The following is a 17,787-nucleotide window of genomic DNA, read 5'->3' on the forward strand; positions in this document are numbered from 1 at the left end:
ATGGTTAAGATCTTGAATTTTCAGGCTGTGCAATGCAGGATTTTTAAATGTGGAGAAGGGTATTTGTAAGGCACTCAGATCAGCCAACCTTCCTGTCCCTTTCTAATCCATGTGCTTTCCTGATCTCACAGCTTGGGCTCTGTGAACCCTGGTGGGCCACCCCCACCCCAACCTCTGCTACATACATCAAACAATACAGCCCAAGCTGAACTAGGGCCGTTTCCAGATGGCTTACCTGCACCCGGGACGTCGCGCCACGTTTCGGATCATGCTGGGGAAAACGCGAAATATCGCGTTTTCTTGCACGAGTTTTGCGCAACGTCGCGCAAAACTTGCGCGAGAAAACACGATATTTCGCGTTTTCCCCGGCACGATCTGAAACGTGGCGCGACGTCCCGGGTGCAGGTAAGCCATCTGGAAACGGCCCAGCTCCAAAGAAAAAAAGGTTTGGTGATCAAATAAAAAGCTAGCATCCCCGAAGAGCTTTACTACATTGAACCCAGTATCTGTGGTCATCGCCTCTCGCTACAGAAAGCAGGAATTTTCACTGTTCTCAAACTCTGTCAGAGTCGAAAGAGATCAGCAGACCAGTATCCCACAGAGACTTGAAAAGTTACAGCTCAGATCACCAATGCTGGGAGGGAGCCGCTTTCATTAAAACCATCTGTATCTTTCCCACAAGATTGTGCAATGAAAGTTCCCTTGAAGGAGGATTAGCGGGATGCATTGAGTGATGACAATGGATTTCTACATGTTAAGATACTGTATAACGCATGTTATGTAATTGTTAAAGTATTATAAAAGAGTTGTTTACATCACCCAAATATTTAGTTTTATAATTTCCAGAAGAGCAGCCAAGGAGATCTCCTGTCCCCAGCTAGGCAAACGGCAGGCCTAGAGGGGGGTTAGGGTCACAGTGGTACTGGGGACCCATCCTGGACTTTTGGCTACGGACCCAAAATCTCTAAGACTGCCCCCTGCTCTCCTCTACAGGTGCGGGGCACAGACAGCAGGACTTCAGCATGATGGAAGTGAATTTAATGTACTAGAATATTTTCATGTGCCTTTCCTGTCTCTATGCAATTTTTCTGCGCTCTCAGGTGCTTACACTGTATTATTACTATTCAAAGTAGAGAAGCAGAGAAGACATGCGGATGTATACCAGTCAGTGTGAGAAATAATAGACATTTGTAGCTTAGGCCACCCGTATAGGCACAAGAAACAATAGAATTATTAGCAAAAGTAGACACCTGCATCACTACACACTATACAGCATGAACTATTCATAGGCTGATAAAACCTATGCTAGAATTAAGCCAGCTGCAGATGGGGGCAAAGTAGGGAAAAGGTTACTTTCAGAAGCAACCAGAAGCAAAAGTTGAACTTTAGTCCAGAAGCAGCAGATAGAAGAAGAAGAGAAACAGTGGCAAAGAACCAGGAGAAAGGGAAAGGGGAGATTCCTCTCCCCCTCCCATCAAAGGGGCCAAGGAAGTTACTCTGTATAGCGAAAAGTTGCTAAGGCTGCAATAAGATGCCCTTGGCAATTGTGACAATGGCAATGGAAAGCAGGAAATGCTGTTAACTCTACAGATAGGGAAAGTGTGCGATAAGAGTGAGATGTTCCTCTAAGAGACCAAAACAATGCTTGAAGGTGATAAGTGATGCTAATTAGAAATATGAGTATTATATTTTGTCAGAATTGTTCTGCTAATGGATAGCCACTGGATTATGAGGGGTGTCCCCCAGAATGGACCAATGGGGTCCAGAATAAAGCTTGAGCCAATGGGACCCCCAACATTGTAATTAACCCACGGGTACAAAATGCCTTGCACAAGCCATTGTAGCTTGGACGAGCATTGGACACAAGGGACCTTTACTCTTTCTGTAACTGACGCTCCTCCACATTTAAGTAAACATTGTAGACTTGCTTCATTCACAGGACTCTGCATCTGTCTCTTATTGAATTGGCTGAGGGACATTCACAACACAGATTGTGTGCAACAAGCATATGATCTTAATTGGCAGATAGAACAATGCAGGAGGGAGTTTTACGTCAGTAGAAAACAAGGCAGTGACAGCAGGATAATACAATAAACAGGTAATATGTCCTGTGCCCAGTAGTATATGCCACAGTTCCTTTCCCTTTATAAGCACCTCCTTGAACGGTTCCATTATGGTACAGCCTTATTACTTTTATAGGAAAGTCCTGAACAATCCTGCTTTACATAGTTTGCAGATAGTTTCAGGTGGGTAGCCATGTTGGCCTGTAGTAGAAGAGCAAGACTGGGGTCCAGTAGCACCTTAAAGACCAAGTAGATTTCCAGGGCATGAACTTTTGAGAGTGACAGCCCTCCTGACCTCCTCAGGCAGGCCATTCCACAAGGTGGGAGCCACAACAGAAGCTGCTTGAAGAGGTCTCTTTCAACACATACACGCTCAAGACCAAGCCTCCGGCAGACCTGTCCTTAGTGCTTCGAGACACGACTCTCACCCGTTCTGTGCTTCTCCCATTGTGCCTGGGGGAGAGTGGATTTGTGGTTTGTTGCATAACGTGCAACATAATGCGCATAGCATAATTACGGTCTACACCTGCACTGGCAAGTTAATACAATTGTGGAGAGCTTCTCCTTTGGGCAGGTGAAGGAAAAGGAGTGTGCACCCATGTGTGTTTTCCCTGCCAGCTGTATTTTGGCTTTTTGCTGGTGAGAAAAGAGAAGGAAAACACCACTGCACCTCATTCTCTTGCAGTCAGCCATGATTAGGATGTTTTGAGTTTCTTTTGAAGGATATTACCAGTAACATTCTCAACACAAGGCTTTGCTTCCTGCTTCTTTCTGCTGCTTGCTTAATAAATGAACACTTCATGCTCCTGTTGAGACAAGTTCTGACATATTGAAAGCTCATGCTGGAATAAAGTTTATTACTCTTTATGGTGCCATTGGACTCCCGTTTTATTTTGTTGCTACAGACTAGCATGTCTGCTTGTCTGATTTCCGCTCTTTAACAGTGTGATCCTATGCAGAGTTACTCCAGCCTAAGTCCATTGATTTCAATGGGTTGAATCTGGATGACCTCTGCACAGGATTGCACTGTTGAACATGTCCCTCTCAAGAACCACTTGTGGCTAGACACTGAGCCCATTCCTCTAGGAAGCAAACTCAGAAAGGATTAGAGGCCCAGCTACACCTACAGGACCAGATACTGAGCTGCCACCATCACAACAATGTACCAAAGGAGGGAGGGAAAATAACTTTTTGTCTTTGAACATCCAAGCAAGGGCTGTGAGGAGACAGGTAATTTTGCACTGTGAGATTTGCAAAAGCAACTTAGCAAGGCGGAAAGTTTGCAAGAGCCCTTGCAAGGAAAGAAAAAGCTGATGAACCATTTCCAAAGAATAGGCAATGCTCACGACTGCTGCTTTTAGACAGAATTTGCCCATTATGTTTGCCTACTTGGGCTATGAATGGAAAGCTTGGCAGCTGGGAAGGCATGTTTTTGCCAGCTAGTGGCACTTCCTCCAGTGCAGTTCTCTCCAGGTACACCATGCTGGGCCTGTGGGTGGGTGGGGGGGCCTTGCTGGCTAAGCAGTTTCTCCACTCACCTGGTTCCTTCAGGCTCCCATTCCCTTCTGTGACTCTCACTAGTACATGCTCTCCCAGCCCCATCTAGCTCATTGAGCTATACTTCTGGTGTCGGCTCATCACCTCTTGGGAGTTCTTAGATTAGGGAGTTGCCAACCTTCAAGTCAGGCCTGGCCATCTCCTGAAATTTTAAAAAAGATCTGCTTCCTAAGAAAATGACTGCTTTGGGGGGTGGATTCTGTGGCATTATACCCTGCCGAGTTCATTCCCCTCCCCAAACTCTGCCTTCCCAAGGCTCCACCAAATTTCAGGAATTTCCCATCTTGGCGCTGGCAACCCTCAGCTCAAAACAGGCCCTGGCAACTACCGGACTTGCTTTGGAAAAAAAATGGAAATTAAGTTAGCTGTAGTTCATTAATATTGTAACAATCAACTGCAACCATGTATTATCTCCCAACATTCATTAGTTTAAAAAATTGTCTCTATACTTACTGTAAAAATGTGCATCCACACCTTTCCCCCTATAACTGCAACAAAAGGGGCTTTTTGTTGGGAACTAGTACATTGTTATGCTACAGCTTAATACACCATTGTGTTATAGCAATTTGTAGCAATTATCTGTCAGTTACTGATTTTGCTGGGTTGAAAAAATAGCAGCCACAGGACGAAGATGAAATGACACCAGTGTGGATAGGACCTACAAAACAGCACATCTCCCTATCCACATGGCATTCAAAGATGCTTTGACTGTGCTATTTTTTTACATCTGTGGCCTGCATCAATTCAGACTGCAGCTGCTGGATTCCATCTTTGGGCGGGAAACCTGCCCCCCCACATCTCTTCTCATACCCACGCTGCTAGAGAAACATTAAAAACAATTAAACCCCAACTCAAGCTGTTTAGCTGTATATGGAACAGCAAGGGCAGGGTTTGGAAGAATAACTGTAGTTTTAATCACCTCCGCCTTCTGAAACTTCCTCTCCCCCAGCCCAAAACAAGAGCTTTATACAGTAGTACCAGATTCATATTTCTGGCAGAATGAAGCCCTTAGTGCTCATAAGAGTTGGTGCACACTCAAATGTTCTGTGTGGATCTCCATCTGGAGAATCAGAAGGGCAGCAAACCCTTCTAGATCTCAAGCCTGCTAGGAGACAAAACAAGACAAGTCCTTTAATATACGATGGAAGTTGAAAGTCCTCGAATTCATGATGGCCTGGGCCATTTTCCTTTACCAGAGCCAAAAATGGCAGCTCCAAGCTCACTTGTCAAAACTTGGTCCACAGATTCAGTTTCACGTATTTCCATGACAAGCTGTGAGATACTGAATTTGCCTACCTACCCACCCCCTTTTCTGGTAGAAAGAAGTGCTCAGAAAGGGATTAAAACGCATGTTTTTTTTATTAAAACCAGAAAACCCACAACACCCTATTCACTAGAGCTGGTTCTTCGTCATGCCTACACCACCACCAGCCACTAGAGGGCACTGTCACTTCTTTTTGGTTTCTTTGCAAGCCACTACATAACGCTGAGCCACGTTGAGGGGTGGGGAGTAGCCATCTGCATAGCTTGTATCTTCAAACAGCACGGAGTAATCGTCCTGGGGCTGAGAAAGAGGAAGGAGAGAGAGGTACACATTATCTCGCAGAAGGGGAAAGGCTGCAGATCCAGTCCCTCGTACCCCCTTGACTCAGCAAGTTTGGACTGAGAGTCAATTCTTGAGCAATGTTACTCAGTTAAAGATGGGCCAGGATGACACACACCATTAACTCACCACCTGGATTCCAATGGGCTGTGTCCCGGGCTTACAACATCTGCTGGCATCTTAGTTCACATACTCACGTAACATGCTAGGTCACCCAATGTCAAGATTACACAATGATGATGATCTGTGGTAAGCTCAGGACAGACAATGCAGTCTTCCTCACTACACTACTTGCTCACTGGGGCAACTGAAGGGCTGCCCAGTCTCTGAAATGGTCCTACTCTGTATGCCATCTGAGGTTAAGAGAAAATCTATCAGAAACAGGGCTTTTTGTGCAGTGGCACCTCATTTGGGATATTCGTTTCCCTTATTTATTCTGTCAGACCTGCTAACCACCTTTCACGACACCAGCAAAGTGTTTTCAGAAAGTGGGTGGAGCCAGATGCAGCTCCTGCCCAGCAGGGCTTCTGATTGGCCACTGGAGAGCTCATTGACTGTGCAGAATTTTTAAAACACTGCTTTGGCAGCAGCTGTGACCACAGCACAAGGATCTTCACTGCATGTCTGAAATTAAGCTGTGTGTAAACAAGAAAATACTTCAAAACAGGATACTTGTTTTAAAAGGCATCCTGTTAAACAGAGCTTGTGCCTGAAATGTTGAAGAGTTACTCTTAGAGTTGGGCATAACCCCATGCCCTGATATTTTGTGGTTGGCTCTGTTACCTTGTGTCAGAATTCCAAAGGTGCCTACAGGCTCAAAAACATCAGGGACCCCTTCTTTAAGACATTTGGTATACTCTTAGCTGGGCATTCAGTATGCTTTGATAAACTGAATTTTGCTGTTTCGGTATTAGTCGATAGAAGCTGAGGTGAACACAGGGAACTGAAGGGACTCTCAACATTCTTGAGGCAATGGGTATGCTGCGTTCTCATCAGACCACAGACGGTCTTTGTAAAAAGACCCTTTTAAAGAACAAAAACTTTTCTGTACACCTAGTGAGTCCCACAAGTACACAGAAACTCTGGCTGTGCTGTATCTGGGGGTGGGAATTTTGGCTGCCTTCTTCCAGGATTAGAGCCAAAAGGTGGGGTACATGAATGTTTTAAAATAAACTTTCTGGCACAGAGGATGTAGCAGATTGAAGCCAGTTTAGATGGCTTTCGGAAGGGAACAGGAAGATTCACGGAGGATAGGCCTTATAGGTGAGTATGAGCCACGACAAACACTTTGTATTCACAGACATTCACATCCTTGACTGGAAGATGGACTAGATGGACCTTTATATGATCCAACAGGGAAATGCTTTTGCTGGCTGGGATCAGGAAGCAACAGTGAGAGAAAAAGAGGTGTTGCCCAGCAGGTGCTTTGTGGACTGAGGAAGAAGAAATGATTCCCAAGCCTTTTCCTTTACCCGCTGAGGAGGAGTGTGAATAAGTGCTCGGTAGAAGCAGGTGGTTTGTGGGTATAACGCCAGCACCAGCTGGTCTTTCTGGAACAAGGCCTCAGGGTCTGTTTCAGGGTTGGCTTTCCACTGGGGCAGGGGGATGATACGCCGTCGGCTCAGGGTGTGGCGCCTAGAGAGAGTACGTAAAAATTGAGATGAGGCAATCTCCACCATCTCCCACGTTCCCCGCTGAGGCCCTCCTCTACAATCACTTACTCTTTCCCTTCTTCATCAATGTCGTCCACTTCATATCTGAGGAAGAGAAGAAGATGGTGGGTGAGAATCCAAAGTCATCTAAACCATATCAGAAAGAGAGCTGGAGTCTGAGGTAAAGTTGAGATTCTGCAGGTCTGTTGATACTGCAGGATTTGAGTCCAGTGGCACCTTAGAGACCAACAGGATTTCCAGGATATAGTAAGCTTTTGAGAGTCAAGGCTCTCTTCTTCAGATACAAGGGGGAGAGGAGATCCCTGAGCCTTTATATTCCAGTCCGGAGGTGGGAGGGTTGGAGCAAAGAAAGGAGTCTGGATGTAAGGTGCCACTGGACTCAAATCCTGCTGTTCTACTGCAGACCAGTTGATATTGATTTCTAATCCAGCTCTGATCAATAAAAATCTCCATAAATGATCATTAGGGGATAGTCCCCTCTCCTCTGACATAGGAATACTCCAAAGAGGCATCCCACTCAAACTCCAATTCTTATGAAGCCCTTCTAGCTGCCTCCAGCGCCTTCCATCCAATCTCTACTCTCCTGACCACTGATGATCAGATGGTCAGCTGTGTCCTCTTTACTTCCACCCCCATCCCTCCCCAGGACTGCAGACCTTTTTACTGTCCCAAGGCAGAGAAGGAGGAACCACACTGAGCAGCTGTGCCTCAACTGAGGTACTGAATGATGGCCATCAATGGTCAGTGGCCTGGCAGTGCTGACAGAAGTTGAACAAACTCACTTGTTGGTGGCGTGGTTGTAGCTCACAGCCTCTGCCAAGATCCACTGCTCATCTCCATCGACGGCCTTGACACGGGCAGCCACCTTGTCCCCTGGTTTGGCCACATAATCGCTGGAGGCAGGGATGGCGCCACAGAGTGGAGGAGGCCTGAGGGGAAAATAGTGGGTTGGGAGTTTTAAGTAAGGCCAAACAAGCCGAAGAAGACCCTCAGCACCCACCACACCCACAGAATAATCACTTTTCTCCAGGTTTCCCGATCCACAGAGGAAGAGTCATGGCCGATTGCTGGAGGAGCGTCATCAGTACACCCCGGCGCATGGTTTTGCGCGGTGGCTCCGAGTCATTGTAGAGACCAGCAATTTTGGCAGCTGTAGGGGGAGGAAAAGAAAACAGATCACGAAGACTGACTCAAAGCACCGCTCTAGTCATTCAAAGCTAGCTCTGTGGTTTACATTACAAAGTATACACTCTGGTCCTCCAGAGAGAAGGCTCTCCTGACAACATCCTATGCTACAGACCTATTCCTATTCAACACCACAACCACATTCTCCTCTTTACTTCCATGTCATAGATGAGCTGAGATACAAACACCTCGTGACTTTTTAGTCATGAGAAATTCCGGAAGTTTCTTCCCTTTTTAGCACATCACATCCCTCAGGGACCAGTCATGGGATATTCTGCATGACAGGAGGGGGCTATGTTACTTGCTCTTCATCCCCAAACAAACTGAAGCTCTGTCTTCACTCCTCACATTCCAGAATGGAATTTAGGGGCCTACAGAGCTTCCTTTGTGCAGCAAACCAAACCCGCCTATCGACCCTTGGATGGACAGCGCCAGAAAATGAATATAAAGGGCTGAAAGCCTCCATCACTGAGATACCACAAGAGGTGGCTGATGTTTCCTCCTTTGAGACACCTAACAAACTTATCCAGAGGAGTTAGCCATGTTAGTCTGCAGTCGTAAAATAGCAAAGAATCCAGTAGCACCTTTAAGACTAACCAACTTTATTGTAGCATAAACCACAGCTCTCTTTGTGCAGCTAACGAAGAGAGCTGTGGCTCTTGAAAGCTTATGCTACAATAAAGTTGGTTAGTCTTAAAGGTGCTACTGGACTCTTTGCTATTTTGCTAACAAACTGAAGCACTGACTTTTTACCCACAGCTGCTGCCTCTCTCAGTGGCCTCCCCTTCTCCTTCCTCAAAGGAATACAGGACCTTCTTTTCATATGGCCTGCTTCTGAGTACAGTCAAGCTCAATTGCCCAATGTTGGACAATCCCCTTCCCACTTAGTACCTCTGGCTACCATAACGTTGTCAACTTGGCTTGTTGTGGCATTGAAGCAATTTGCCCCATGCTCTAAAGTAGGTCACCCAACAAATTTGATCTTGCCTCCTCGAGACTGCATTGCACTCACCAATACGCCGTTCTTCTAAAAGAGACTTGATCTCTGCAATCTTGTCCAGGGCTTTCCGTAGGATACTGGAAAAGGGAGGAGGGCAGAGGTGAAGGTGAGTAAATGGAAACATTAGAAGTAACTGGGAAAGTAACACATGGAACTCATCAGATAAGGTACTGATCAGAGCAATCCAACCTTCAGTGATTAATCACCACTGATCAGGGATGAGTCTTTTTCTATGGCAGTGTCGTGACTGGAACCCTCTCCAGAAATTTTTATTGGGTATCTAGAATCTAAGATCAACCCCGCTAGGTCAGGCTCAAAGCCCCCCTAGTCTAGCATCCTGAGTCCCATTCCTTCCACTTTGGGGCAGCTGTTTTCATTTATTTGTATCTAGTTTTCTTCCAAAGTGGTTCACATCAGGTGAAGAGAGACAGGTTCTTGCTGCCTGGCTAAACAATATTTGAGATATGCAAGGGGATTGGGAGGAAAAGACAGATGAGCAAGATCTGCCTGTCTATGGCTTTCAAAATGGATTGTTTTTAAATTGTTGTAGATTCATCTTTACTTTTTATCAGGGCTTTTTTTCTGGGAAAAGAGGTGGTGGAACTCAGGATCACACAATGATGTCACTTTGGGTTAGCTGGAAGAAGGGGGGAGTTTTTTAAAGTTTAAATCGCCCTTGGCGAAATGGTCACATGGCCGGTGGCCCCGCCCCCTGATCTCCAGACAGAGGGGAGTTTAGATTGCCCTCCGCGCCACTGCGCGGAGGGCAATCTAAATTCTCCTCTGTCTGGAGATCAGGGGGTTTTCAAGAGGTGCTGGAACTCCATGCGTTCCCGCTGAAAAAAAGCCCTGCTTTTTATATGCCAGATTAAAAGCCTTGTGATGGCAAAATGGGCCACAAACATGTTTGTACCTGAGAGCCAATGTGGTATAGCTGGTGCCAAACTAGGATCTGGGAGAACCAGGTTAGAGTCTCCACTCTCCCACAGAAGCTCATTGGGTGACCCTGTGTCAGATAGGCTGTCAGCATATCTGCTATGCTTCGTGCATCATATGTATTTTGGATGTATGTATTACTTCAGTGCTTCTGCGTGCGTGCAGAGTAGAGCCAAAGTTATGTAGACCTGTTGCTAACTGCTTATCTTCCAAGCAAGGTGTTTTGGTTACCAGTTCCTGCTGGAACCTGAAAAAGTGACCTTGGAGTTGCTACAGAGACTGAACTGAGCTCATCTTCTCCCTCTTCCCTTCTTCCCAGGCGATGCGCGCCAAAACTACTGTCTCTTCTTCCTACTGGGAGGGGGAGGAGACATTGACCTATAACTGATCTGACTTCCCCCCCCCTTTTAGGGATTCCTGTCAATCCCCTAGTTACTGAATCTTGATACTGGTATTTACCTTAACAAAACATCTTTAACTCATACACTGGAGTGATGCAGTGAAGTGTTTGGGGTAGTACCTGGCAAGACCGGATACCCTGGCCAGTCACTCTTTCTCAGCCTAACCTTTCCTCACAGAGTTGTTGTGAAGATAAAATGGAGGAGAGCACAACAATGCTGTAAGCTGCTTTTGGTCCCTATTGAGGAGAAAAGTGGCAAGTTACACATACTTGATTTAAATTTTAAAACAATAAATTCCACTCACTTGCATTCTGCTTCTGCATCAGCCTTGGCTGTTGTGTAAAGACCGCGTAACTTGGTCCGATAATATGGAGAAACTGAGGAAGAGAAAGAAAGGGCAATAAGGAGGTACTCCCAATCTTGCCACGAGGTTTCTCACACAGCCTGTCTCCCCCTCGCCCAATTTTAACCCTTTTCAGCCCAAACGTATGTGTTTACTTGGAAGGAAATCCCACTAATTTCAGTGGGACTTACTCTCAGGTGCCCTTTGTAGGCCTGCAGTCTTAAAGGCTTTGAAAAGGCACCTCGGGTAGAACAGCACAGAAGGCACTGAGAGAATGAGGCAGCTTGCTGTGTCCCAAGAAACCCCAACTCACTCTTGTTCTCAGTCTGCATCCTCTCGTGCGTTTTCTGAATGTTCACCAGGTTGTGTTCGCTCCTTGACCGCTCTTCCTGGTGATAAAAAAGGGTTTCTATGTAACTTTCTAAGCAACCACAATTCCCACCCGAACTCCAAAGCCATTTCCTCCTACTCAAACTGCTACTTGCTTGCCCCTTCCTTGGTCAGTCTTAATGACACAGCCCCTCTGACATGTCATGACACAAAACGGTGTCTGTAAAATCAGTGATATCCTCTATCCCACTAAGCTGCCGGAATTTTCCTTCTCCCATCCTGAAAAAGCACCAAGGAGAGAAAAAAGGAAAAACCCTCTGTCCCAGCCAATCCAGCCTTTACAACTTTAAGTATTCCAGAAAAGTTGTCTCATCACCTGGGTCTGTTTGATAAGCTGATGCAATTCTCCCAGAAGTTCAGCAATGCGGGAATCAGCTGATACCAGAGCCATGACGCTGATGGGAACAAAAAGAAAAATTAACTCAGATATTAAATTCCCAGGATGTCCTCCAGCTTGAGCCAATTCAGTTCTTATTTCCATATCAGCCTAAGTATAAAAAATGCAGCACATATTTCCACCTGTCAGTGTAGTGTAGTGGATAGAGGGTCAGAGTAGGGAAGGGAGATCCAGGTTCGAACCACCATTCTACCACAAAAGCTTGCTGGGTGAGCTTGGGACAGGCACACACTTTCATCATAACCTATCTCACAGGGTTGTTGTGAGGATAAAATGAAAAAGGTAACTTTTTCATTTTAAGTAGCTTTGGGTCCTTACTGGGGGTAATTCAGGGTATAAATAAAGTAAAAATAAATATCAAAAAATTCTCTAAAAAGTTTTCATCACAGCACTCTCAGTAACAGTTTACAATATGAGACTCGGTAAACGGAGCATGAGATTCTGATCATGTTTAACCATAAGCTGTGGATTTTTATCCTGTTCCTTGAAGGTACTTTAGGTGGCAATATATAGTTCTCTCTTCCCCATTTTATTCTCCTAACAACCCTCCAAGGTAAGTAGGCTAATTTGTTGGTAAGCTTTGTGTCAGAGAGAACATTTGTACCCATGTATCTCGGATCCTAGTTTGATGCTTTAATCACTATACCACACTTGATTCACACTTTTTGACATCTTTGTCATTCATCTTTTGACATTCACATCTTTTTGACATACCCAGCAGCAACTGGTTAAGAAATTTAGTCCTAACAGATACACAGATGGGGCATTTTAGATGAGGCAGTTGCACAAAAACAGAGATATGGAACATAGGCAAATCTGCCTTCCAAAACAATGAATGATACCAATTAAATCTCAGTAGGGTTAAAGCTTATCTCAAAGGATGGGAACTAACTAGGACAAGACCATATCCCAGGCTACACTACAAGATAACATCGGAAGTACAGCTGGTTTTTGTTTAACCATCAGGAGTTTCAGCAAGAAGAAAGTCCAAAGTCTGAAGGGGAGAGTGGGGGGGAGGAGGGAACGAGCACAGCTATTGTAGCTGCGCAGAGAGAACTGAGACCGAGACGCGGGGGGGGGGGGGGGGGGGAGACCTGATCCTGAATGTAGTCTGTATTTTATAAGATCTACCAATCTGATAGCATATTAGAAAGTTAACTTCAAAGAAAAATTGAAGTATGAAGGGAATACAAGACATGTAGATGTAGTGTGTGTTTTCTGTTTATATGTTGCTCTTCCCTTTTCCCCAGTCCCCTTTTTTCCTTTATATTTTTGTAGTTTTCTATGTTAGAAATTAAAAATAAAAAATTTTTATAAAAAAAAAGAATCACTTGCATAAAATTCTGGTATCAGGTTAGATGATGGGATGAAAAGAAAGATACCTACTCAAGCATATTTTAGAACATCTGTTTTCAACATCACCAATTATAGCTATTGTAATGGTGACCATGTTTATCTGGCATACCTTAAAGCTTTGCCTAGCAATGACACAAACAATCCTGTTTTCATTTTATGATCTTTAAATCTACTGTTCACAATATTCCTGCCACTCTCTCTGCGCGTGTAGACAGATATCCATCTATCTACTGACGAGAGATTCATTTCACACATCTGATGTAGCAGGATTACCTAGCCCACGAAAGCATGTTTCAATCAATTCATCAGTCTTTATTTTGTTTTTTTCTGTACCAGATGAACATCGCCACCTCAGTGAAATTTGTTACTAAGGACTATAACTGTACCAGATTGAATCTATACAACATCCAACTACAGTATAATACCTTCTGAATCCTGCTTTTTGACCTTTGTTTCTAATGCACCAATAAGGCTGCCTGAATTTCTGTCTGTTTGGGGTGCGAGTGTAGCATATAGTCTATATGACACATCTCCAATTTACACAAGATAATCATAAAACCCGTTCTGACTGCAGCCACTGGCAACAACTCAGTCCAACCATTCTAGAGGAGTAGCTGTGTTGAGCCTGTTGCATCAGATAAACAGAAGCCTTTGCATTAGAAGAAAAACGTGTCAACCTTTATAGTGTCACGAGACTCCTCTTTATTTCTGTAAGCTTTTGTAATGCAATCACGAATCAGAGAGCCTGTGGAAACAGACCTTGAGGCTAGGGAAGGCAGTGGGGTCATATTGACCTCACTGAGTTCTAGTAATCACGCTGGGCTGACTGCAACTTTTAGCTTTTTTGTTTTAAAAGAAACCCCTACGCTGGGGATCATTAAACCTGAACGTACAAAAACCATGTGGACTGGAGGATTATAGCAAGGAAGGGAACTGGAGAAGATTAAATTTAAAAAGCTGGCTGGAGCTAACCCACTTCACCCCCGGGGAGTGAGAAATAATCATTGGGTTCCAAGGAGTAAAGCTTTTAGTAGGCTTTTTTCTTTCTTGCTTTTGGTGACGGCTAGTTAAGAATCAGAATTACGTGGAGTATAGGCCCTTTTCCTAGGGCTCTCCTGGCATAGTCTGTTTTACCTTTGCTTCAGTCTGAATGGAGGACTCTTTTGCTCCAAGATTTTCCCGGGTCTTCTCCCGGGTTGCAGTTCACCCCCAGACCTTTTTCCTTCTCCTCCCTTTTCTCACCCAGCTCTCCCCTCTGCAAAAGGCAACTAATGTTTACATCAGAGGCAGAGGCTGTTGGGAAATGTAGTCCTTTATCTATTACACTTCCTAGTTTTTGCTGTTCGTTGCTTACGCTTGCAGTCGGAGCCCCCCCCCCCCCGCGATTTCAAATTCATTAGAACCCGCCTGCCCCTCCCGAAATCTTCAGGGAAGGTTGAGTTTTCAGATGCCCTCTTTTAGTTAGTTAGTTAGTTAGTTAGTTAGTTAGTTAGTTAGTCCTCTTGCCATTCACACGTGCATCACAAAAGAAAACGTTCTATTTTATTCCTGAAGTTACATAAAAAGCTTCACACACGCTGATTAATGCATTTTCAGTCAATGCACTTTAGCGATCGTTTGCAAGTGGATTTTCGTATTTCACACAGTAAAGTCCAGTTGCAAAGCACTGAAAGTGGATTGAAAGTAAGTACATTATTCAGCATGTGTGAAATATAATGGGCTTGCAGCTGGGCACAGTCTGTCTGGAATTCCTGAGCCTTTGGAAAGTGTGTTCGTTCTTTCCCCATGCTTGTACTCTGCAAAAGGGTACGAGAAAGAACATATTAGGGGGCCTGGAAATAGCTGCTTTGGGGACTCAGTTCTCAGGTTGTAGTTTGGTTCTCATTCAAGGATCCCCCCTCAATGCACCCTGCGCTGCCTCCTGGCTCCAGTTAATCATTGTTCGACTCATAGCTCCAAGGAACAAACTGAACTAGCATTTTTATCATAGATAAGAGTGCACAGAACTGGCTGAGCAGGGACAGGCACTAATAGGGGAGACAGAGGATAACAGAGTCCAAAAAAATTAAAAGCACCCAGCTATGTTTTTCAGGTATGCAGAGATCTGAGTAATGCAGAACTCTTCCTCAGACTTGATGTTCAAGAAAAATTGAAAATTGCAATGTGTTGATATGCAGAAGAAATGTGTGCATATTGCGCAGGGCTGTCAACTATGGGCTGAAAAATTCCTGGAGATCTGGGGCAGGAGGCGGCAGGGTTTAGGGAGGGAAGGGACCACTGCAGGATAGAGTGCATAGAGTCCACCCTCCAAAGCAGTCATTTTCTCCAGGGGAACTGATGTCTGTAGTCTGGAGGTCAATTGTAATTCCTAGAGATCTCCAGGCCCCTCCTGGGGGTTGGCAGCTATTTATTTCATGCTCTCCTGCATGCAGCTGCCTTTGAAAAAATACTCAGTTGTCACAGAATGTGTAACTCGGAGATTTAACTGGGAGGTGGAGTTCTCACAGAATTAAAACTGATCTCCAGACAACAGAGATCAGCTTCCCTGGAAAAGGAGAAGATGGCAACTTTGGAAGGTGGATCCTATAGCATCACATCCCTGCTGAACAACCTTCCCAAACTCTGCCCTCCCCAGGCTCCACCTCGAAGTCTCCAGGAATTTCCTGGAGCTGGCAACCCTACCGTGTCCCCAGAAGGTCCTAACAAAATACAGAGGGTATAGGCAGGACAAGGCCTTTTCTGCTCTGGCATCTGTCATTTGAAATCCCCTACTCAAACCATGCCCACCTTTAGACAACAGGTCCTTGAGCTGCCAATAGACCTAGAGAAAAATAGCCTACCCCCTTTAATAGAGGTTTAATGGAACTTTTTAACCAGAGGATATTATTTACCTCCATGCCATGAAAAGCTTCAACTGCCCATTCCAATACATTGAGCATCTATTAAACAGACAGGACATTTTTCTTCCAGCCTGTTGGCAAGGCAACTGTATGAGGTTCATAGATTTTGGCCTAGTTTAGATTGAAGTGCATTACCATTCAGTCACTGTTGTGTGTGTTTTTATATCATCTTTTTTTTTTAATTTGACAGTCTGTTGTTTGATTGTATACTGGACAGGAAAAGCAGGTTAGCCTTTTTTAAAGTAAATAAACAAAACATTGCACACATGCACACACCGCAGATTGTGCAGAAAGTGAAACCTAATTGTAACCACTGCCTCTTAAACAGGTTCTTTCCCCCAAAAGACCTGCTGAGGAAAAGTCTTGTTTGGATTGGGAAGACAAAATGTAGTCTGCTTTCTTGTACATTCACTTTTAATACAAGCACAGGGTTACCTTGAACAAAGGCCAGGGAGATAAAAACGAAACAAGGACATTCACATTTTGTGATTAGGTTCTTACCCAGGGCTCATTTTGAGGGGGAACGGAATGCAGTTCTGGTAGTTCCCCAAAGAGGTCACATGTCAGGTGGCCCCGCCCACCTCTCAGCTATTTTGGGCCCATTTTGGCCTGGATTGAGGCTGAAATGGCCCAGATCGGGCCTCTGACGGGTGGTGGATCACTCTCCCATTCAGCAGTGGCCCAATCCTGACCATTTTGGGCCCCTTTTTGGCCATTTTCAGCCCCTTTTTGCCATTTTGCGCCCAATTTCAACCCTGAATGGCCAGGATTGGGTCCAAAACAGCCAAGATAGATGATGTCAGGGTGTGTGGCATATGCAAATCAGTTATGCCAATGACACATTTCTGGTGCTGTCAAGGGATGTGGCATATGCTAATGAGTTATGCTAATGAGTCCCTCCTGCTCTTTTTCTACAAAATGACCCCTGTTCTTACCTATCTGAATAAAATCACTTCTGTTACTGCCCTTACCTGCTCTGGCCAGGGACCACCAGTCTCAAAATGGACTTTTGCACTTCACATAAATAAATAAAATGGAGAAGGAGAGGATGCTGTCAGCCACTTTGGGTTCCTATTGGGTCGAAAAGTGCAATGTAAATAAAATAAATATAGGCGGCAGACCTTGGGTCAGTTGCTGTCTCAACTGAATGTCCATCACAGGATTGTCGTGATAATAAAAACGGGGGGGGGGGGGATTACGTGTCTTATACTGAGTTTCTTGGAGGGTAAGTGGGATAAAAAATTTAACAAATGAAGATGTGTGGTAATCCAGTGCCATTTTATTTCAACTGCAGATTGATGAAACCTACCCAAATACACTGGAAATCAAACCTCAGAATAGAATACCAAATGAAGAGCACTGAGTGAGTGCAGTCCTGGTCTGCAGTAACATTTGCATTATACCACACAATATAAGAGATAAAGCATCAGGAGCATTTCTATATTGGTTTCTGAATGTATGGGTGTGGTTGATTATAAATATGGTACAGATGACCACTGAGGAAGGCCTTAGGGCCGAAACGCGTATGGTCTGTCTTTGTGTTAATTATTGAACTGTATCATCATCTGTGTATGGAGAACGTTTTAGCAATTTTTAACATATGCATGTAGCCTGCCATTCAGGCCTTAAGTTTTTAACTTTTTAACCTATATTTCGTGCACATCCATAATAAATACCTTCTTGGAATATATTTTATATTTTAGGATGTGTCTTGACCCCTCTTTTTTCCCCCCTGCTTGTTTAGGTTTAGTTTGTGCGGGCTTTCCCCCTACCCTCTTTCTTCTTCGTTGGTAATCCAGCGCCACCTAGATATTTCAAATAAAAAACAGAATGTTGCAGTGTGTTTGATTTGATAGCTCTGATAAATACGCATGTGCCTCCAAGTCATAAATCACTTATGGCGACCCCAGCATGGGGCTTTCAAAGCAGTGAGCAGGAACAGAGGTGATCTATCATTCCCTTCCTCTGCAGAGTCTTCCTTGG

General features: G+C 44.6%; 1 protein-coding gene across 2 annotated transcripts; it reads right to left on the minus strand.

The window, feature by feature from the left end:
- Positions 1 to 4,960: 4,960 nt before the first annotated feature.
- SGF29 (SAGA complex associated factor 29) lies at positions 4,961 to 14,162 on the minus strand. Of its 2 annotated transcripts, XM_054993469.1 has the most exons (10): positions 14,039 to 14,162; positions 11,468 to 11,546; positions 11,075 to 11,150; positions 10,723 to 10,795; positions 9,094 to 9,158; positions 7,917 to 8,046; positions 7,679 to 7,825; positions 6,945 to 6,980; positions 6,696 to 6,858; positions 4,961 to 5,184 (listed from the first exon to the last, which is right to left on the minus strand). In XM_054993469.1, exons 2-10 carry the CDS (start codon positions 11,540 to 11,542, stop codon positions 5,068 to 5,070), a joined length of 882 nt encoding a protein of 293 aa, XP_054849444.1. In that variant the 5' UTR covers positions 11,543 to 11,546; positions 14,039 to 14,162; the 3' UTR covers positions 4,961 to 5,067. The 2 variants fall into 2 exon arrangements, with proteins under 2 accessions (XP_054849444.1, XP_054849445.1); XM_054993470.1 differs by lacking the exon at positions 14,039 to 14,162 and having other exon boundaries at positions 11,075 to 11,146; positions 11,468 to 11,548.
- Positions 14,163 to 17,787: the final 3,625 nt, after the last annotated feature.

Source organism: Eublepharis macularius, chromosome 12 (genome assembly GCF_028583425.1).
Source record: "Eublepharis macularius isolate TG4126 chromosome 12, MPM_Emac_v1.0, whole genome shotgun sequence".
Taxonomy (NCBI): Eukaryota; Metazoa; Chordata; class Lepidosauria; order Squamata; family Eublepharidae; genus Eublepharis; species Eublepharis macularius.

What these genes read in the sequence shown, in the direction of transcription:
- SGF29 (XM_054993469.1), bottom strand. Translation starts at nt 11,542, where the DNA reads ATGGCTCTGGTATCAGCTGATTCCCGCATTGCTGAACTTCTGGGAGAA. An exon ending in AGCTTATCAAACAGACCCAG is followed by an intron (nt 11,151 to 11,467) that starts GTGATGAGACAA and finishes TTTTATCACCAG; the next exon opens with GAAGAGCGGTCAAGGAGCGA. An exon ending in ATCGGGAAACCTGGAGAAAA is followed by an intron (nt 7,826 to 7,916) that starts GTGATTATTCTG and finishes TTTTCCCCTCAG; the next exon opens with GCCTCCTCCACTCTGTGGCG.